General features: G+C 38.3%; 1 protein-coding gene across 1 annotated transcript in view; it reads left to right on the top strand.

The window, feature by feature from the left end:
• The first annotated feature begins 302 nt into the window (after positions 1 to 302).
• clint1a (clathrin interactor 1a) overlaps positions 303 to 23,029 on the top strand; it is a 25,690-nt gene continuing 2,963 nt past the window's right edge. The window contains exons 1-11 of the mRNA XM_061927547.2: positions 303 to 493; positions 10,781 to 10,885; positions 11,850 to 11,946; positions 12,255 to 12,363; positions 14,716 to 14,880; positions 14,996 to 15,176; positions 16,638 to 16,863; positions 16,946 to 17,033; positions 17,746 to 17,811; positions 18,256 to 18,548; positions 20,029 to 20,221. Coding sequence (XP_061783531.2) covers positions 453 to 493; positions 10,781 to 10,885; positions 11,850 to 11,946; positions 12,255 to 12,363; positions 14,716 to 14,880; positions 14,996 to 15,176; positions 16,638 to 16,863; positions 16,946 to 17,033; positions 17,746 to 17,811; positions 18,256 to 18,548; positions 20,029 to 20,221 — 1,564 coding nt within the window. The 5' untranslated portion in view covers positions 303 to 452. The remainder of the gene's footprint in view (positions 494 to 10,780; positions 10,886 to 11,849; positions 11,947 to 12,254; positions 12,364 to 14,715; positions 14,881 to 14,995; positions 15,177 to 16,637; positions 16,864 to 16,945; positions 17,034 to 17,745; positions 17,812 to 18,255; positions 18,549 to 20,028; positions 20,222 to 23,029) is intronic.

Raw genomic sequence — 23,029 nt, 5'->3', positions numbered from 1 at the left:
AAAAAATAAAGTTTATGAGTTTGAACATCAAATATCTTGTCTTTGTAGTGCATTCAATTGAATATGGGTTGAAAATGATTTGCAAATCATTGTATTCCGTTTATATTTACATCTAACACAATTTCCCAACTCATATGGAAACGGGGTTTGTAAATTGCATTTATTCGGCATCGCCATCTAAATATGATTATTTGACAGGGGTTGTGCTCATATAACTTTCGAAAAGTTTAATGTCGCTAATGCTGACGTGTTTCTGTTAACAAAATGTTTGCCATGTCAGGTCTTCGGCACATCATGGCCAATCCAGTCATGAAAGTGACGCCAGTGAACTCTCCTGAGTTTGCGCCTCCTGTGCAGAAAGAAAGAGAGGTGGAACCACTCGTTACTTTCCCCACGTCAAGCCAGCTTTGCTGTCGGTGTCGGGCTGGCGAAAAGCTTCCTTTTTTCACAAGATGCTGAACATGTGGAAGGTTCGGGAGTTCGTTGACAAAGCGTAAGTATCTCCACTGAAAGGCTGGTGGTGTTTGTGTGAGGACTTTTTACCTGCTTTGAAAGAGACACGTATGAACAACTTTGACGTCACGTCGCTCTAACAAGTTAGCTAGCTAGGGGGGGGGGGCGCTTGCTATAGTAGCCACGTAGCCTAGTTAGTAAATTCTCTCAACGTCTGCACTTTTTAATGCCATTGTTACTTTTATGGCAGTCGGTGTGTGCCGCCGCGACATACTTAAGCGTGTTGTTGTTATTTCTCGACAGGTCAAGCTAACTCAGTTAGCCAACAAGCTAACTTCCTGGCTAGGTGGCTAACTGACCCGGCTAGCCAGCTAAGCTAGTTTGACAGCTTTGGGATAATTGAGGGGGAATGTCGCTGCGAATGTGTGCAAAGAACGTCACGTTTAACAAAACCCTTTGGAATGATTGGTAATAGATACGTCAAGTCGCCATATGACGTTGTTGTCATGGCACTTGTCGATAAGTTTTGCTCACTTCATCTTGGAAGTGTGTGATTGTTTGTATGTGGAATAATAGGACCCATCTTTTGATTGATTTCTTGATTGAAACTTTTATTAGTAGATTGCACAGTTCAGTACATATTCCGTACAATTGACCATTAAATGGTAACACCCGAATAAGTTTTTCAACTTGTTTAAGTTGGGGTCCACGTAAATCAATTCATGGTACAGATATATACTCCAGTGACGTGCGGTGAGGTTGATGGCTGGTGAGGCACTGACTTCATCACAGTCAGATTTACAAACATATGAACCCTAAAGAGTATCTTATTCACCATTTGATTGGCAGCAGTTAACGGGTTATGTTTAAAAGCTCATACCAGCATTCTTCCCTGCTTGGCACTCAGCATCAAGGGTTGGAATTGGGGGTTAAATCACCAAAAATTATTCCCGGGCACGGCGCCGCTGCTGCCAACTGCTCCCCTCACCTCCCAGGGGGTGATCAAGGGGATGGGTCAAATGCAGAGGACACATTTCATTACACCTAGTGTGTGTGAGACAATCATTGGTACTTTAACTTAACTTTAACTTTACACATACAAACTGTAGCACACAAAAAAAGCACATTTAATAAAAAAAACGTTATTATGGTCTTACCTTTACTTATAAATGAAGTCCATGTGCCGCGGTTGTGCTGGATAATTGCACCCCCGCCGTAGAATGCACCCCCTGACGGGAGTGTTATAGCAACTAAAGCCCTCACTTAAACTTTCCACGTGCAAGATTGAATCTATTTAAAAAAGTGTAACCGAGGGTTTATAAATGTCGCCTATACTGTATGAAACTACAAAATAACAAACACGGAGGCTCCAGTTTACACGAGGACCACTTTATTTACCTTCTTTCAAAAACCTTCCCTCCACTCCAACGTGTCATCACTTCCGCTCTTAGCGCCTTCAAAGTAAGAGCTCAAGGCATATACTGTATAAGAGTGCATAACAGGAACTTAACATCACAAAGAGGAAAGCCCATAAAAATAGGTTACAAAAGTTATTTAATAAGAAGCCAAAAAGTGCAAAAACAATAATGTTCGTGTTGGAGGAGTTGTGAATTAGGTACACCTGCAGTCTGCAGGTGTACCTAATTTTGTGGCCCTGCAGTCATTCACAACTCCTTCAACACGAACATTATTGTTTTTGCACTTTTTGGCTTCTTATGAAATAACTTTTTTAAATAGATTCAATCTTGCCCGTGGAAAGTTTAAGTGTGGGCTTTAGTTGATATAACACTCCTGTCAGGGGTTGCATTCTACGGCGCGGGTGAAGGAGGCGGGATTACTGCGAGCCTCCACCAGTGCGTCTTTTGCAGCCGTTTTATGATCGCTCAGCACAAGAAATACGTTACACACATACAGTTGTTGACAAAATACACTGTACATTATATACCTCAGCTAACTAAACTATGGAAATGTATAATATAATTCATATAGCAATATGGTCTCACTGCACAGCAGGCCAGCAGTTAGCCGAGTCCGCAATCCATGGTGAGGCACAACGCAGTGACGTGCCTCAACTGGCTGCTGTTCACCGCACCGTCTCTTCTCAGTATTTGAACAGCAAATGTGAAAATTCAGCGATTTTAAATAAAAATAATCTAAAACTGGTGAAGTTAAATGGAAAATAACTTTATAGTATAATCACTGGATACATATAACAATTTAATAACATTTTTTTCTTTTTATATTTTTTTTCTTTCCATGATGGCAGGTGAGGCGGGCCCTCTAGTGACTGCACGTCACTGATATATACTATCATTATAATACAGTCATCACACAAGTTAATCATCAGAGTATTTACATTGAATTATTTACATTATTTACAATCCGGGGGGTGGCATGATAACAGCACTTCAGTCATCAACAATTGCATCATCAGAGAAATGGGCATTGAAACAGTGTAGGTCTGACTTGGTAGGATATGTACAGCGAGCAGAGATCATAGTGAGTTCAGATAGCATAAGAACAAGTACCGTATTTCTCGGACTATATGTCGCAGTTTTTTTCATAGTTTGGCCGGGGGTGCGACTTATACTCAGGAGCGACTTATGTGTGAAATTATTAACACAATACCGTAAAATATCAAATAATATTATTTAGCTCATTCACGTAAGAGACTAGACGTATAAGATTTCATGGGATTTAGCGATTAGGAGTGACCGATTGTTTGGTAAACGTATAGCATGTTCTATATGTTATTGTTATTTGAATGACTCTTACCATAATATGTTACGTTAACATACCAGGCACGTTCTCAGTTGGTTATTTATGCGTCATATAACGTACACTTATTCAGCCTGTTGTTCACTATTCTTTATTTATTTTAAATTGCCTTTCAAATGTCTATTCTTGGTGTTGGGTTTTATCAAATACATTTCCCCCAAAAATGCGACTTATACTCCAGTGTGACTTATGTATGTGTTTTTCCTTCTTTATTATGCATTTTCGGCAGGTGCGACTTATACTCCTAAAAATATGGTATATACATTAGAAATACATTTGATTATTGTCATTTGGTTATTTACAATCCGGGGAGGTGGGATGTGGAAAGGGGAGGGTGTTCGTCAAGGGTTGAAGTTGCCTGGAGGTGTTGTTTTAGTGCGGTTTTGAAGGAGGATAGAGATGCACTTTCTTTTACACCTGTTGGGAGTGCATTCTATATTGATGTGGCATAGAAGGAGAATGAGTTTAGACCTTTGTTAGATCGGAATCTGGGTTTAACATTGTTTGTGGAACTCCCCCTGGTGTTGTGGTTATGGCGGTCATTTACACTAAGGAAGTAGTTTGACATGTACTTTGGTATTAGGGAGGTGTAGAGGATTTTATTGACTTACATTCTACATTTAGTCATGTATAATTTATTAGTGTGTAACTACTTCCTACCTTTTTATTTTGCAAGACTTCTTAAGTTGTTTATATTAACACCTCTTAAGGCCCAAGCTGTTTGTTTACATGCTTTTTTTATTTTTTATTTCCTTTTGCTATTTGGGCTCATTGGACCCTAATTAGAATAAAAACTAAGAATCATCTTTTGATATGATGTACTTAGTCCATAAGTAACAAACGTGTACTTCATGTTTAGTGACATGCTAATTCTTATTTTTACACTTCCCTCCATCCATTTTCTACCGCTTATTCATTTCGGGGTTAGCGGGGGGCGCTGGAGCCTATCTCAGCTACAATCACGAGATTGTCATCAGAGCCGACAAGGTGGTGAAAAATGTATTACAACGGAGTACCACTGCGGCCCATAAGGACCACAGCGACCTTATGGTTAAGAAACACTGCTTAAACTATTTCTACTTAAATAATTATATGTAATAAAAAAAATCTAATCTATTTGAGAAATCGGACTAATTTAGTGCATGGAAACGTAGTGATTGTCGGGTATTGTATATCCATGTAAATTGTTTACAAATATGTGTGTTGATCAACACGTTGTCTAAAATTGTCAATATTTACAATGATTATGATCATGTTTTTAAACAATGACAAAAGGCAAATTCATTCAATGATCTTAAACATGTTCAATTAAAAAGTATTGTTATTGGCAATTCTTTATTTGCTACCAAATCAATATCAATGCTGTTAACAAGTGAACTTATTTAAAAAGCATATCCAAGTAGGTTGCCTTTACATTAATTCCTAGATGCCAGCAAGTGTCAGTTGTGTGTGATGGCAGACCAAAGTTCAAGCCAGTAGTAAATATTTTCAAGCTTTCAGCATCTTAATTTTTTACAAATTTAGCTTCACATGTAAGGACATTTATATTTTCTTGTGTTATAGCTTGCGGCAAACCATCATACAAAATCTATTGACATAAGAGCTCTATTATCCAGGAGTGTTTTTCTGCTGGATGCACTTTTGCCAGCAGAGTGACACAGATAGGGCACAAAAGACAGTGGGAAAACGTGATATTCAAGTATTTTTTTAAAACTGCGTCTGGTTTTCTAAGAGTTGGGTGACAATGTGTCATACACTGTAAAGGAGTGTAAATAGAACCGTTTCCAACGGATTGCACTTAAGCTGTCTGTTTGTTTTGTTAATACATGGAAATGGCTAGGTGTGTGAAGAGTGAAAGACTTAGGTAATGACAATCTACAAAATATATCTTGTAAAAAGGAAAGGTGTGTGATAGCGCTCCACTGTCAGAGAGAGTTGCAACTTCCGCTTTATCGACAACATCGAAGGCAATGGCCGCCGGTAAATAAAAAAGATAAGGCATTGCGTCACTACATCCTTGTTCTGTATGTATGTGCCATTTATAAGAACATGAGGCATTATACATAAATGTCAACAAGGGAAAGGATATAACTGTTCAGACCCCACAGTATACAGAAAGTTACTGGAAGAATCTCTTAAAAACCTCATGAGATGTTACACCACTTCCATTCCAGAACTATTTTGGACCTTAACATGTGAGCAAATCTAAAATACCAAACACCTGCCATGTCGATGTTGAAACTATTTATTTACCATGAACTTGCTTTTTCTTCCAAAGCACACTGTGTACTGGGTATGTAATCATGGTCCCTTGCAGCTTGACGTAGTGATGCAGCCTGTCTTCACAACCACAGAAAAGGGTGTATCCCAGTTTAACTACCACCAAATCAATGCTGCTCTTTCAGGCCCTGTGCTGAGGTGGCATTAATATGTGAGGAGGTCAGGAAGTGCATAGTACAAATGTCCCAAATGCTGCAGCTCTGATAAAATGAAATAAGAAGTTTGATTATGCATGCTGCAAGTGTTTATCTTGCTGTGCTGAAACCATTATGGCAACACCACTAAGTGCTAAATATGGCTGTGCTTTTGCTACATTCACTTCTAGCAAAGTGTTTCAAAATGCTCCCTCTTATATGTATTGGCTGTTCCTTTTGTACTCACTAGCAAACTTTCTTTATCTGGAGTGGTTAAACTTGCCATCGTTATTCTGAAAAATTGTATGGGAGAACTGGAATCTGCAAAGTTGAACACAGTCCATTTTGTGACGCTCGTTGACCTTTGATTTGTTTGAAATTGAAATAGCCCAAAATGGTCACCACAATAAAATCTTTGAATATATTAGTAACATTTTAACTTTAGTAACTTAACTTATCTTAACTGCTGTACAATAAGAATACTTTAGCTGATCAGGGATTTAGGGACTGATGACAGAATAAATACAATTTAAATGTAAACATTTGTAACATCATGTAGTGAATTGTTTTAAACTGAAATAAGTAACATTTTATTTAGTTACACCATTACCAAACCATTTGGTTGGTAAAAACAAGGAGGTGTGTGTTATGTTTGGTACACATTTAGAAGATGTTGCTTATGATAACCCTATATAACTTGTTTTTAGCATATGGACCGTCACCGTAACCTGTTGCATTTTGTTAATAAATCTAAAATGCAGTAGTGTCTTGTCGCTACAGTAGGACCATACTGTATAACATGGACGCCACCATTTTAAGCTCCACAGTGACTTGCTCTTGTACTCTTGTTGGCATTGTAACTAGAAATAGAGAGGGATTGCAAATGTCTCGTATTTAATTGGTCTCATTTACTGCAAATAAATTTCACATCGTCGATTTATTGATTCAGATTCAGATTGGTTTTATTTTATTTTCAAAATGATGCATCACATTTTTACATTTTTCTTTACAACATGCCCAATGACGATGACATTTATGCTTATCGGCCGATCTGATCGTGTAGTCCAATAACAGTGCTGACAGAGAAGTAGTGTCTAAGGAGGAAGTGGAAAAGTAGACATTCTGAAGGCGATTCGAGTTAATGTGTCATGCTCTTGAACATAAGAGTAAAACATAGTTAACCTCCTTGTAGTGAAACATAGAACAACTTGAAAATACAATTTATGTAGAAATTGTGTGTGAATGCCTCAATTCTGCAGCTAAACTGAAATGCAGAAGGAATGTAAAATGATTGTAAGAATATGTTTGAATGTTGAATGTGCAGTAGGTATGGTTTGAATATTGAAGAATGCTAGTTGAAATGCTAGTAGAATATCGAAGGAAGGATATAAACAGTTTGACTGTGAAATGGTTTGAATATACAAATACTGTGATTTTAGGAATGATTTAAAGTTAAATTTAAAGTACCATTGATAGTCACACACACACACTATGTTGGAGATCAGAAATTGTACTGAATATAGACATTATAAATGTATGTTGTAATATTACGCTATATAACTGGCTGTAAAATTAGCTAAAGAAGCTTGCACGGCAGCGTTCACATACTAATTTTAATCACCATTGCTCCATCTATGCTTTTGGGCAGGGTGAGATTTGAACCTGGGTCTTCTGCTTGAAAGTCAAGCTTTCTAGTCACTCAACTAAATGGCCAGTCTGTCATACCTTTTTCCAGCTTTGATTAAATATGACCCGTGTGCGCCAACAAAAGCATTGCTGTGTTGGGACTACCATTTTGGTTAATTTCAGGTATAAATTAATGTTTATCCTTTACAATAAAATATACTTCATTATTTTATGTTAACATTACTTTCAAACAAGCTAACTTAAAGGACAAACAAGTTGAAACCATGACTGATATTAAAGCACATTGAAATGATAAATGTATGTTGTAATCGTTGGAATTAAACTATATGACTCAAAGATGTTAAATTGCGTCAAAAAAAAAAATGTTTTTGGTCCCTTCCGGGATTTGAACCCACATCACTGAGTGTGAATGTTGTCTATCTGTGTTGGCCCTGTGATGAGGTGGCGACTTGTCCAGGGTGTACCCCGCCTTCTGCCTGAATGCAGCTAAGATAGGCTCCAGCCACCTCCGTGACCCCGAACGGGACAAACGGTAGAAAATGGATGGATGGCTCACTGGGTTAAAAGGCATATATATGTTATCTACTCTGCCAAACGTCCGAGCTGTCAAATTAAATTTGTTGTTAAAGGGAGAGATTCAGCCATTAAAATTGACATGTAATTACCCAGAATTCTTCAGTGCAACGGTACTACGTTTTCATAAAATTTTGGGGATATAGCAAGGTATTTTTACAATAAAATATGTTAAGACTGGTTAGAAAATTGAAGAATGCTAGTGGAATATTGAAGGAAGGATAGAATCAGTTAGACTGTCAAATGGTTTGAATATAGAAATACTTCCATAGTCGACAGGGTTTCCCCTCCTAGCACAGGGGTGCTGGAGCCTATCCCAGCTGCATTCGGGCAGAAGGCGCTGTACACCCTGGACATGTCGCCACCTCGACTTTCTCTTCTTAAAAGCCGCCATTGTCCTCTTAATATTTGCACATTTTGTAGATGGCTGTCCGCGGGTATATCTGCAATATGTATAAAAATCACGTCCACATCGCAGACATGTCGACAACACTCCAGACAATGGCGTGCGTTTTGTTTGCATCCGGTTTCGATAGCGTGGTTTTCGATTATCAAAGTATTTTTTCAGTGGTCAAGTTATCGGTACATCACTTATCAATAGTGCACACATATTAGGCTATATATATCAATTCATACTGTTAACAACCAGCTAATGTTAACGTTTTATGTTTGTGTGGTTTGGATTTGATGTCAGTTTTTCCCATGTTTACAAACACACCGTCCGTGCCTGAAAGGTGATTGGCGGAGAATGAGGAAGTGTTGTGTGTCCACGGACGCGCACACTCAAAAGACGAAAGTGTTTACACAGTATGTAAAACCTGTTGGAATAGTGCCGTTTGTTATCATAAGATTGGTAATAAAAGGTAAAATTAGCGTCAGACATTGGGATTTCTTCTGGGGCTACAATATATTATATTACTTTAATTTGTTTTCAAGTTAAAAAAATAACTTATTTTCAAGGTGTGGCAGTAATAAAAATGCCCTGGCGGCTTGTCGCATAAGATTAATAAATTAAGGAGAAACCCTAGTAGAAATTATTTTAATGTTGAAATCGCTTTAGTCTTGAAGATTGTAAACTATACGGAAACACTATGAATATTGCAATAATTGGCATTAAACTCATGTAAAATGATCTAAAAAAGAGTTGTGTATTTGGTCTCTCCAGGATTTGAACCCACATTACTGTGGTGACAGATAGATATTTTATCCATTCCGACCTTTGTTTTTAAAGGGAGACATTCAACCATTGAATTTATTGATTACCCAGAGTTCTTTGCTGGAACACTACTACGTATTCAGCAAATTTTGTGGATGTTTCAACATATTTTTTCCCGATAAAATATGTTACTTGATTGTATGAAACTTTAACCTGCAAACAATTTAACATTTAAAGAAAAAACACAGTTGAAACCTTTACTTTGATTGATAGGAAAATATAGAGGTCCCAGTATAAATGCTTCAACTTATGCTTGAATCTGTAAGACAGTCAACATTACATGACTTTGTGTTCGCAGGATTCTTGCCGTTAAAAGATTACTCCAATGTGGAGCTTCACATAGTTTGCACAAATAAAATCATAATTTATGAATACATTCAAACAGATACAATGCAAATTAGCCACAAAAGGGACTATTTATTGCAATTCAAAGATGGCTGCCATCGCTTATTCTTAATGTGTTGGGTCAAAATGACATCATTACCCAGCATGCATTGCTGCAAAAGTATTACTTATTTGCTAGTTTCAGACTAAGTAAATGTTTTTTACTACAACAAATATATTTTTGATAGTGTGGAATATCTACTTGAAGTCAAGGTTATTTTTAGGCGGGGAAAAAATGGCAACTGTAAGTGAGAATGGTGGGAGGAGTACCAATTATATTGTCCAATAGTTTGGAAAACCCATGAATACCGTAGAAATTTGAAATGTTTTGGGTTAAAAAAAATACCAAGTCGTTTTGTCCCAATCAAAACAAATGTTTTAATGGTGAAATGGTCGAGGAGGAGTAGTAGATGTGGGAGGAGTAGAAGAAAGAAAAAAAGAGCAATACAACCATGACAATGAGGATTTACTGTGTAACCGGTAATATTGGGGAACATTTATTGAATGATCCTGCTTGTCCTGAGAGAGCTAAACGTTTTGATGTTTGAAGTCGGGTGAACGGTTTGGGAGTTAGAGGCGGACGAAAATCTCTTCGGAAGAATAATAATAAATAGATTCATTTTGGTGTAGAATGCCTGTAGGCATTCACACAATAAGTTGTGTAGTCACTATTAACTGGTTGGATCGCACCAGATGACACTTTAACATTCAAGTCCTTGTGCAAATATGAATGTTTTCTTCCCAAGTTGTGTGATCTTAGGTGACGTCTGAGGTCCTACATTCTTTGTGTTTGTTTGCCTTTTATGGCTTAACATATACATAATAATTTTTGTGATATTTTTTGAAGGTTCAACGAGTTCACATTCTAACCACGTCTAACATAAGTGCAACATGTGTACAATGACTTAACAAATGAAAACAAAAGATGTGGCTTTATTTTCTATCATCATTGTGTGTGTTTTCACAAACTACTGAGTTCTCATTAGATTTAAGATGGCCAAGACCAGTCTTGCCTAATTTTGTGTTGACCTATATTGTACTTCTAGTTAACTAAATGTCAGCAAACAGTTCTCTCACAATAAATGCAGTCCTTGACTTTTCTGTGCCATTTACTTTTTTGTCCTGTGTATGTATCTTTTAACCGGTTTCTTTTTTCTACGGTGTGTTTAATCCAGAGAGTTCAACCAAAAAGGCATTCCCTTTTGTCCTATTGTCCAGGCACTAAAAGAACAAGTGTGTGGGTGTGGCAGTAAAGTTTTTCACCTCAACATGTCATGTACTTCTTTCATATTGATTGTTTTTTTATTCTGCACAGTACCAATGTGGTGATGAATTACTCGGAGGTGGAGTCCAAAGTCAGAGAAGCTACCAATGATGACCCTTGGGGGCCATCAGGACAACAGATGAGTGACATTTCAAGGTGAGGAAAGCAGCATGATTTATTGTAATGTCATTAAGTTAAAAAAAAAACACTGACCTAGAAATAAAATGGAACAGGTGTACTCTGCTGTACTGTATTTTGCTTGGTTTCTGCAGATCATCATCATCAGATTACTTTTGCAATCTTTGAGTACTTCAAAAGGTTTTGCTCTGTTTTGTCAGCCTGTAATAATTGTTGAGGATACTGGAAGTTCTACAGCCTTGCTGCTGTGGTTACATAAAGCACAACACCTGTGCCCATCACATTTCCTATGACAATTCAAACTGTCACGGGAACAGAATTTTTCCTCAACATTACATTAAAACAAAGATTATGTCTGTAATTTATATAACTATGTATTAAATTTTTCCCCAAAGGACTACAATGTATCTGTGGTGTTGGGTTGCTGGGGAAGGTTGTTTAATGACTAAATAACTCTTTGATTTGTGGGTTTTGGTTTCATTTTGGGCAACAGAGTGTGTCATGCAAATGTGCACATATTTTAAATATAGCCTTGTATGTGCAATATATTACTTTATTGATGAACAGGTGGGTTATAATGCGCGACCAAGTCATATGAGGTATGTGTATGAGGTGTGTTGAGAAGCAGTTACGATGCCATCTACTGTACTGAGTGAGAACGACAAGCTACATAGACTGTCCCATTATAATGTCTTTGTGAGCAAGTCGGAGCAGGTAGCAAAACCAAGTCTAATAAAAAAATGTAGTGCTAGATCTATCTCGGGAAGTCTAAACGTAATTAGAAATAAAAAAAAATGCATGGGAATCACTGATTATTGATCATACTCATACATGAGGTCATTTGGTTAAAACAACCTTTTGGTCCAGTGAAGTTATTACAAGACAAACCATATAAAGGTGCATTTTTGATATCTATTATGAAGTAGATAAAACTGTTAATATGTTCCCTTTTTCTCTCCTCTGTAAATGTGCCAATGCTCAGAGCAACCTTTATGTACGAGCAGTTCCCAGAGGTGATGAACATGCTGTGGGCCCGCATGCTGAGAGACAACAAGAAAAACTGGAGGAGAGTCTATAAGGTATGTTCATACAATACAAAGGTATTTGCATATATGCAACACATGCACAAAGGACCGCGGTCAGACTTAATAGATCCTTTTACAATTGTAGCTGATTTTCAGTTTATTCATTTAATCATTACACATCCAAATCATGGTTTAAAAATCCTCAGATGTTTGACTTTTTAACCTATCCAGAATTTTCTTCACCAAATTACCTTGAAAATAAATTCCAAGTCAGGCAATTTGGATAGAATACAATATTTCTATTGAGAATAATACTAAAGGCTTTTTATGACTATTATAATATGTTCTGTTGCCCCATGCAGTCCCTACTACTGCTTGCTCATCTAATCAGGAATGGATCAGAGCGGGTTGTCACTAGTACCAGAGAACATCTTTATGACCTGAGATCATTAGAAAGCTACCACTTTGTTGGTAAGTGTGTTTCCCTTCTCTGCCACTTTCTCTCTTTTCTTTTCCTGTGCATCATGGCAGAAGAGTATAACTTTAGTTGTAAAGTTATGGTTGTATAATGAGAGACAGAACATTTAATAGGGAACTGCAGTTTTTTTTTTTAAATTTTGCCTATCATTCACAAATAATTATGAAAGACATGACGACAGATGGATTTTTTTTTCAATGCACTCTAAATAATAAATAAATTTGATCTAAAGTCCGCTTACAATGGAGCCTATAGGAGCCGTTCAATTATGCCTATGGAGCCCCTAAAAAAACATCCAAACACCTCCATTAAGGTTTTATATTCATGATGTAAGTATATATGTAATATAGTAACGGGCATATTTATAATAACATTTACGTATTTTAATCATACACTGCGCATTAAATTAAAAAATGCATCACAACGTTTGCTTTTGTTTTCTTTCTTCATCACTGATTTTTGCTCACTGCAGACTTTATGAGGGCCAACAAACATAATAAAACATCACTTACTGTATAAGGTCTGCTGTCATTAAGATGCCGACTGCTAGGATGTTCATATATTCCGATTTAGATGAAAAATGTTTCATAATCCTCGCCAAGAAACGGGGTGAGGTGGCGTAGGATGGAACAAGCGCTTTTCGTGTCTTCTTCGCCAGTTCCAGGTCCGAAACGGCTGTCAAAGTGTCCCAACTGGTCGGATTATATTATCAGCCATCTATTTTTCAGGTGAGAGGCACGATTTATGATCTACAATAAACTTATAGAGAGCAAGGATGTGAGGAAGCAGCAGACCACTTGATGTTGTAAGCATAGGCACACCCGGAAGTGATCACTGCGCCGCTCTAGTTTGTTTGAGTTAGCGCTTATAATGATAATATCACTAATACTTCGTTAATATTCAAGTCACAAAATGTAAATTGAGTATTGTTAGGGCTTTTTGAATGGTTATTTATTGGATTTTGTAGGCGGATTTGAATGGTTATTTATTGGATTTTATAGGCGGACCTATATTTACGTTTATTTATAAACTGCATTAGAAAAAATCCATCCGTTGTCATGTCTTTCATAATGATTGTGAACGATAGGCAACATTTAAAAAAAAAAGTGCAATTCCCCTTTTAATTAACAAAACCTTCAGTGTGAGCTCCGATGAAAGCTTTGCTTATTCCACAATTCCTTACACCACACAAATACAAGAGTGCATGCACACATACACACACACACACACACACACACACGTACCTTAAGCTGCTCACATTATTTTTAACCATGTGTGTATTTAAGATGCAATTTACAAGAAAGAGCGTTCAGCATTTTCTGTGCAAAAATGTTTATGTTTACTGTGGTCTGCATGTGCAAGTCAGCATTTGAATGTTTTGTTTAATAATTTCACTGTGGTCATTAAGGACCCTATTCTCCCATGTGCTTAAGTGGAAAAAAAATGCACAATTGCGCTGATTCTGAATGCGCTGCATTCTTCCCCTTGACTTAAGTCTGTCACATCGCGACTTCATCCAAGATTTTCACTTTGGTTGGAGCAATCCTTAAATGTGGGCGTTCCATCTCATCGACCTAAGTACTTTTGTTCTTTAGCGCTTTTGAAGCTACAGTAAGTCCAGCGCCTCGAGAAGATGAAACATTGTATTGCACTTGAAACTTGGATGCAGTGTGTGCCACACACAATAAAATTATAAAATAAACATCCAGAAAGCTATCAAATCTATTTGGATTGTGTCAATTGAGACACTAGCATAAAAGGACCATAATGCTACTCTGTATTAACTATTAAAAATCAAAATGCAGATCATCCCTGCTGTGTCTCTGCATTCGTAAGTGGAAGACTTGAGCCCACGCACACACAGGAGACACAGAGCTATCCTTGCAAGGCACTCTGACGCGTCATGGCTAACTGTACTAAACAGAACTCATAACATCAGCGTGGTTATAATAATAAGTGGAATATAGTTTCTTCTACAAATTAATGATTTACATTCAGCCAGGAAGGAGAAGCTGTTGTAGTTTGCGCACACACTGAACTTCCTGGATTTATATGGCTTTTTCATATTTAAATAAGCCATATCTTTTTGATGGATTTTAATGACATTCACAGTTGTTTGTAAAACTCTATGCTCTACAATTTCCACCAAACCAAAAAAGGCACCACAAAAAAATCTGCCTCATCAGTAATTAGCCCGCTTTCATTCACTATTTAAGCACTTTTGCCTCACTTACGTGGCGGGGTAGGTGTGTCCGCAGGCTGTATGGGAGAATACGAATAGCGAAATGTGCATAAATTCAAGCGCATAATAATAGGTCCCTAAAATTCTGCATCTTTGTACCTAGATGAGCATGGTAAAGACCAAGGGGTGAACGTGCGCCAGAAGGTAAAGGAGATGGTGGCGTTTGTCCAGGATGATGAAAGGCTGAGGGAAGAGAGGAAGAAAGCGAAGAAAAACAAAGACAAATATGTTGGCGTGTCTTCCGACACTAGAGGATACAGAGGTTACTGTAAGTCCACTGTTGACAAATTGATCTAAACTCAACCTAGTTCATTTTTAACAAAAACATTGTTTGCTTTTCCCTGTTTGACCTAATCCTAATGTCTTGATGTGTTGGTCTCCAGCTGCGGACAAGTATGACTTCAATGATAGCACTCGCAAGTGGGATGACGACTGGGAGAACAAAGGGCAGTACGCTTTTAGCGATAAACTGGGTGAGATCAGCGACAAGATTGGAAGCACCATTGACGATACCATTAACAAGTTTAGGAAGAAGGACAGAGATGACTCACCAGACCGATTTAGGTAGGTGCAAGAGACACAAACCATGTTCCAATTATTAAAATCTTTCATTGCCAAAACGCTATTCTAACTACCGTATTTTCCGCACTATAAGGCGCACCTGAAAACCTCCAATTTTCTCAAAAGCTGACAGTGCGCCTTATAATTCGGTGCGCCTTTATATATGGACCAATATTGAGCCACAACAGGTCTCACAACTACGGGATGCATAAAGTAACCCCAGCCTCTACTGTAGCGTCTATTCTATGTGCCTTATAATGCGGTGCGCCTTATATATGAACAAAGTTTTAAAATAGGCCATTCATTGAAGGTGCGCCTTATAAACCGGTGCGCCTTATAGTGCGTAAATACGGTATTTTGAAAATGCTGCTTCATGTGATACAAAGATTGAAAATCATGTTGAAGTTTACCAAGGCTGTTTATTTTTGTTATGCAGATGCACCATTATTGGTAATAAGATTGACTAGACAATACCTTTTAAACCTAAAGGGGCTGTTTGCAACATTTACACAGATGCCTAGATGGCGCTAACTTTCCAATACAGCTTCTGGAACGTAAGGACGTAACTCCGCATGCACATTAGCTTTGGGTGTTGATAGCTAAGAATAGTAATTTGGATAGCTAGCATTAGCTGTCATTGAATATATATTCTATAATAGTGATTTGGATAGCTAGCGTTAGCTGTCATTGAATGTATATTCTATCATAACAACATCATAACTGCAAATTGTGCATTGCTTTTCTTGGACTGCTTTTATGTGTGCACACTTTCTCTGTTTGTACATGTTGGCAAGAAGGGTGAGTAACCGCCATAAACGCCAATCATTTTGTCCGGGCTGGTAAAAATGTTTATTAAATGAACTTAGTAATTGTGAAAAATATGGACAATTGTAAAACAAATGTGTTCTGTTAAACCACTAATGGTAACATAAGCTAGCCGGTGGTGTTTTTGTTATATTTTTTGCTTTGAAAAATGTAACTATGAGCAAGTTGCAAACAGTCCATATTATTACAGTATATCTATGTAGCATAGGCCTCTGAAAAAAGGTCTATAAGTCCTTACTAAAACCAACATAAATGGCACACACCAATTAATATATAGGACAGAAGTGTAAATTGACTAAATCACATTTTTGAGCACAAATGAAATAAACAATGTTGATGGAATCCAAACCAGGATTATTATCCTAAATACAATAGAGCATTAAACTATACGACATGTGGACGTGTGATTCCAGGATCTGTGATCTATTATGTTTCCTTGTTTTGATTTTAATTTGGTGTGCTTTCAGTGCCAGTATTTTACTATTATGACAACAAGACCTGGTATTTACATCTTCAGCACTTACCAGTACAAGGGAAAACAGAGCTTAATATTCAGCATTTAAAGATATGGGCAACACTAAAACCTTTCACAGTGGCTTTCAATCATTTGTTTTTCTTCTTTTATTTTTTTGTTACAAGTGACAACGAGGAGGATCGGGGCCGCTCATCTCATAACGGCAAGTCAGGCAAGGAGTTCAAAGATGAAGAAGAGACAGTTACCACCAAAAGTGTACAAATAGTCCAAGCAACAGAGACTACAGCTACCAGAAAGAGAGGTGGTGTCCCATCTAAAAAAGTGGACTTGGGGGCGGCGGCCCAGTACACAGGAGATCAGAGCCCAAACAACACCACCACCACCAAACAGGTAACATGTGCTTAAGAGAAAGTTCAGGTACTGTAGTTGGAAGTATGTCCCTTTCTTATTTATGTCTATTCTCATATTCCAGCCTGAGTCAGCAGCACCACAGCCTTCTAGTAGTGGACTAGTTGATCTATTGATGGTGGACACAACACCTTCAAAGCCTGCTCCCACAGGTATTCTGTAACTCATGTTTCTTTTTCAAAAAACTGTTGCAAATGATGTTGCTGCCTGAATGTATGGGCGCCAAAAATGTACTTACCATATTTTCTACAGATGCATAACATACTGTTTCTGGATGAAACAAAAGTCTAAGTCAGAAGTCAATAAAGCTCTTTATAAATTAATGGATCAATGCACCAGCAGGTGGGCGTTAAATGACATGTTACATTTTACAACTAAATTCTGAGCTGTGTGAAACATCAGTTAAAGAATGAACTATGCTGCAGAGCACTCCCCACAGTGATACAATGTTACAGCAACATAATGGAGTTGACAGTTTAACTTGGTAACATGTTTAGGGTCACCAAGCGTCATATGTTTGTTTGATCTTACACACTCGCACTATTCAGGACATTGAAGTTTTTCAAGAAAATGGGAAACGCTAATCTGATGGCCTGACAGTTTCGTACTTTTCAGTGTGCAGCTGCTGTTGCTGGCATCAGATTTTGGGGACAGTTGGAGGAGGGAGTTAATGTATAGGAACTAAGTGCACCAGATGTTTTTTGGAGTTGTCCCTGGTGAATGAAGAGGGTGGGAGGACTGAACAGATGTCACCACCCCTCCTTTCTGCCCAACACTCCTGACACTGAAGGAATGCTAACTGGCAGCTCAACACCTGGAGCTCTTCTATAAAAAATGGACATCTTCATGTATTTCTCATTGTAGACTTTACCGGTGGATTTGCTGACTTCGCTTCACCTGCTGCTTCTGCTGGTCTTACTGCAGGATCTGGTAGGATTTAAGTTTTTTTAAGTGTGTGTTGTGCCATTGTAGCTATTTCAGCATACTGCTAGAATATTCAAAAGGAAAGCTGGCCATATGGTGCATGCTACCTGCTCTGCATAACAAGAACAGACACACATCAGCTCCAGTTATAGATGACAAGGAGACAGGGACAGAGGAAGATGGGGGCGAGGGGGCATATGAGAGGGAGAGACAACAAGCAGAATCAATTCAATTAAATTTTAAATGTGGCATCAGTTGTCTTTGAGAATACCCTCGATAAAACTGGACTGACCCTACGAAGATGCAACTGTTGATTGCAAGGACAGGTTCAGTTTGACATTTTGATTTCTGTTTGCAGAATGCTGCTGTTATTTACTTTTAAAATATCAACATTGTGGCTTGTGTGGAAAATATATATATATATTTCTTTTTTCTACTTTCTTCCTTTAGTCGCACCGGTCTCCAGCAGCAATGGAGATTTTGGAGAGTGGAATGCATTCCCTGGTGGCCAGATGCCAGCATCTGCTCAGTCTGTTGACACCAGTGGAAATGACCTTTTTGGTGGCATGACTGCAAGTCCTGCCCCCGCCCCAGTTGCCGCTGCGGGCAACAATGCGTCCTCAGCAGATCTTTTTGACATGATGGGGCCAACTCAGACGTTCACCTCCTCTCAGAGCCTCAACTTCAGCATGAACAGTACACAAAGCATGAGCGCCACAGGCCTGCCTCAGTCTAGGTCACAGGTATGCATGGTTGCACTCATACACACAAGGATCCATTTTGAATAATTCATTGATATACTTAGCTTTACATGACATCAGTTTCATGTTGACATTTTGGGGAGAATTATACCTGACAGATTTGGAATGCTGATATCAACAGTTAATGTTACTTGACTGATGTGTATGATTATAATAGGCCAGAGAGCATACAAGATGCATCCAAGGCAGAAAAGAAATGCTTAGTGTTTTGGAAGAGGTGGCATATTTTCTTAGCAGAAATCTGTTGCGTTCCCTTTTTTGATAGCAAGTTTGAAGCTGTAGATTTCAATTAGTCATTGCTAAACCTAATAAATGTGTAATTGCAAGTCTGCATTCTGTACTTGGACAGGAGAGACCAAAGGAAGTGTCTTGTCACATGACCTTGTGTGACAACTGCTGTTCTTGCGTAACGATCATCATCGGGAATTGATAAAACAACGTTGCCCCTGGAGACGAATCATTTTGACAAATAGTTGTTTTTCAACCGTAAAGACAAAAGACAGCACGTGATCAAGAGAACATGACAAGGAAGCAACAAAAGCAAGAAGAAGACATAAAAGTCATTACTTCAACACATTTGCGTGATCAAAGAATGTGTCTCGTACCAAGTATGCGTATGAGAAATAATAAAAATAGGTTAGAAAAAATGCAATTAAAGTACACACTTATTTACTTGCATGTGTCTATACAAATCATAATAAATACAAGAGGGCCTTTTGTGCTTGGGCCTTAAATACACACACTACTTCAATATAGCAATAGTATTACTTGAGATATGAGTTCAAGTGCCATCACTTCCGAACATACATATCTTGCTTGTGTGTTAATGTAAGGATTTGTTTAACCTTTGCCTTCACAAATAATTTTTAGAGCATATAAACATACAGCCATCATTTTGTATGCGTTTATTCAACTTTTGCAGCACTGCTTTGTGATCAGTCAGTGGGCACCTTTGATAAAGACACTTCTCTTTGATAGACAACAACCTTGACACAAGAGTGTTAACAGGTTCCCCTCCTCCACCCCCGACCACTGCCTAACCACCCACTCTTTCTACGACTGACATCAAGAATGAGAAAATCAGATTTGCGACACATAAAAAATTAAAATTTCCCAAAAAGACAGAATTCCTTTTCTTGAAATATGTTCTTGACCCACTTAAACTAAACAGCTAGCGCTCCCTTTAGTCTTGTTTTGTTCAAGAGTATGGTTTAATCAATTAAGATCAGAACCTGAAACTGTAGCTCTTCATTACCTATTATAACATTTATTTTCATAGTACACTATATTACTTTTATTGAAGCATGGTGTGAATTTCTACCATGTGTGAATTATTTCTCGACCAAAGAGAGATTGCTAAAAACTCAAATCATTATATAGTTGGGGAATATCTTGATCTGTCAAAGTGTTTTATTTATTTGGCAGAGGTCCACATGGATTTATTTTTTTATACCTTTTCCAGCCAATGCACAACTTTGGGGCGCCTCTTCAACCGCAGACTGCTCAGCAGGGAGTCATTTCTCAAGGTGCTGCAGCCAAAGATTCCCTCCCCTCCACTTGGTCAGACCACTCTGTGAACATCAGCCTTGACTTCCTGGGTCCAGGCATGCAGGCGCCCAAGCCCAGTCAACCCACCCTCAACACACTCCAACAAGGTGAAATAACATAAATTACGACTGATTGCATTCAACAAAGAATTGACTTGTGTCCATGTATCATTTACTTTATTCATGTAGGCAATATAGTCTTATTTTATAATCAATTGATTTGGGACAAGCGGTAGAAAATGGATGGATGGATGGATAATTTAAAGGGGTCATAATATGATTTTTTTTTTTCTACATTTAAAACACTTTTTGTGGTCTACATCAAAGGTTCTTAAACTTTTTGACTTTGGGTCCCAACTTTTCTACTACAGAAGGGCCCGGGCCCACTCAAATATTAACACTGAAATAGTAATGTTACTCTTTAATCATATTTATTTTTTTATATCTAATTAACTTACAGTTTAACAGGATAAACCTTGTCAAATGATATGAAATACAAAGATTATTATCATGGCTGATTACAAAATTAATTCCATTAAAATATACTGCCAAAGAAGGGACTCTTTTGCAGTATATTATTAAATTTTTTTTACATTTTGTATATTTTTTTATTTATATTCAATTACTCAGTGCTAAAAAATACATTCTAACTAAATACAAAATACATCCATCCATCTATCCATTCATGTTTCCTAAATAAACTGTCAATAAAATTAAAGTGTAAATAAAAATACAGCTTTGCCACTTTAGTCATAATTTTTGCGCTTAAGAAACTTCTCTATGACTTTAGCTCCAGATTTCTTATGTTTTATTTGTTTAATATTGTCATTACTGCAACAAGTGGTAGAAAAGTGTATTTCAGCTGAGTACCGCTGTGGCCTATCCAAACCAAAGCTGAGAGAATCACATTTTTGGCAGCCCAACAATGGCTAAGAAACTCAGGTCTACATAACATGTTATGGTGGTCCTTTGGTTAAGAAAAGTGAATATATTATGTTTTACTGAACATCTTCAAGCTGCTTTCTGACCGTCTCTTCAGGATGTGCCGTTTTGTGTGCGGTCTTATTTACGTGCTTCCACTTCCACTACGTGTTGTAGTGTTTCTATATCGAGTCTACTGACAAACATAAGTTTGAACAATAAGCTATTTTGTATTAGAAATGGCAACAGCTGAGGATGCATGTGCATGTACGAGCCAGTATGCCCCATAACAAGAGGATAGAGAAAAATAAGGAACTTATTGACTACTTCAGGTAAAACTTGACCATAAATGCATATGTCCGATCACATCACCAATTGGAAAAACGTCACAAATTAGGCAAATTCCAAACGGCTCATTTGGAAGAAGTATGAAGGAAGGCACGATTGCTTTATAGATATCTACTAGAGATGCGCGGATAGGCAATTATTTCATCCGCAACCGCATCACAAAAGTCGTCAACCATCCGCCATGCACCCGAACTAACATTTAATCAAAACCGCACCCGCCCGCCATCCGCCACCCGCCCGTTGTTATATATCTAATATAGACGATGCAAGGCATTAGTGAGGTTATAAAGCTTTTGCCTGTTAAAGAAAGGAGACTGATCCAATGTAGCAGAGACATTCAATGCGTGCCACGCTGTCACAGCCCAGACGCACACCAGTGCGCAATCATCTGGGAGCCGCGCTGAGTGCACCTCCAAGCGCGCTCGCGCCACTCAAACTGCTGCAGGCAGCTGCGTTCTATCTTGTTTTAACATCCTGTGGCACTCTTCTGGGATCACGGCGGACGAAACTGCTCATGCTCAGGGTGTTTGTGGAGGTTCGGGGTTTTGCACAAATGTGATGCACCATGTTAGATGTCCCGGTTTTGTGACTGTCGTAGACATAAACAGCGTCGCAGCTCTTGCAAATCACGTAGCCAGCATTACTATCATCCTGATTTACAACCTCATAAAAACGAGTCCACGCTGAACTTTTCTGGCCTTTTTTCCCCTGGTCTTTAGTATTCCCTTTTTTAGTTTGTCGCGTACCACGTTTGCTGCCGGCGTTGCCATCTCTTTTTTTTTTTCTTCTTCTGTTGTGGCATGCTGCAGGTGCCTGCTCGTTTTTCGTATGTGGTTAACAACATTTAACTATGTATATATATTTCCGAATTGGTTTAACTGCCACCCGCCTGAATCTATTTAAAATCTTTTTTTTTTTTATTTCAACCGCCCGACCCGACCCGCGGATAAAATCTAATTTTTTTTTATTTCAACCGCCCGACCCGCGGATAATCCGCGGACTCCGCGGTTGTGTCCGCAAACCGCGCATCTCTAATATCTACGCAATGCCTCCATGGTCTGATTTCACATTTTCGGGACTTGGGCAAGTCCCAAATACTCAAAAACAGGTACCAAGAGTGAGGGGCCGCTCTGAAACAAGAGAAGAGAGAGTGTATTTTCCTTTACTAAGATATAGTTCTGTTCTGGCATCTTTTCCCAGCAAAGACCGGCATCATCACAATCAAAACTTGATTTGGGGTGGCGTGGCTCGGTTGGTAGAGAGGCCGTGCCAGCAACTTGAGAGTTCCAGGTTCAATCCCCGCTTCCGCCATCCTAGTCACTGCCGTTGTGTCTTTGGGCAAGACACTTTACCCACCTGCTACCCACACTGGCTTAAATGTAGCTTAAAGAATTGTAGATAATGGGTTTCAATATGTAAAGTGCTTTGAGTCTCTCGAGAAAACTGCTATATGAATATAATTCACTCCATCCATGTGGTTTCTTATTGTGCTGTGCTGTGGTCATGCTTGTGAGTGCCATGTGTGATTAGGTATGATGTTTGATAAGAAATTATCGAGTTCGAGCCTATTATCAAATCCTCTTATCGAACCGATTCCTTATCGATTCTCTTATCGAATCCAGATAGGTTGTTGTTTATGGAAAAAAA

Source organism: Nerophis lumbriciformis, linkage group LG35, assembly GCF_033978685.3.
Source record: "Nerophis lumbriciformis linkage group LG35, RoL_Nlum_v2.1, whole genome shotgun sequence".
Classification (NCBI taxonomy): Eukaryota; Metazoa; Chordata; class Actinopteri; order Syngnathiformes; family Syngnathidae; genus Nerophis; species Nerophis lumbriciformis.
Note: the sequence above shows the minus strand (reverse complement) of the source record. Positions and strands in the feature narration are given on the sequence as shown.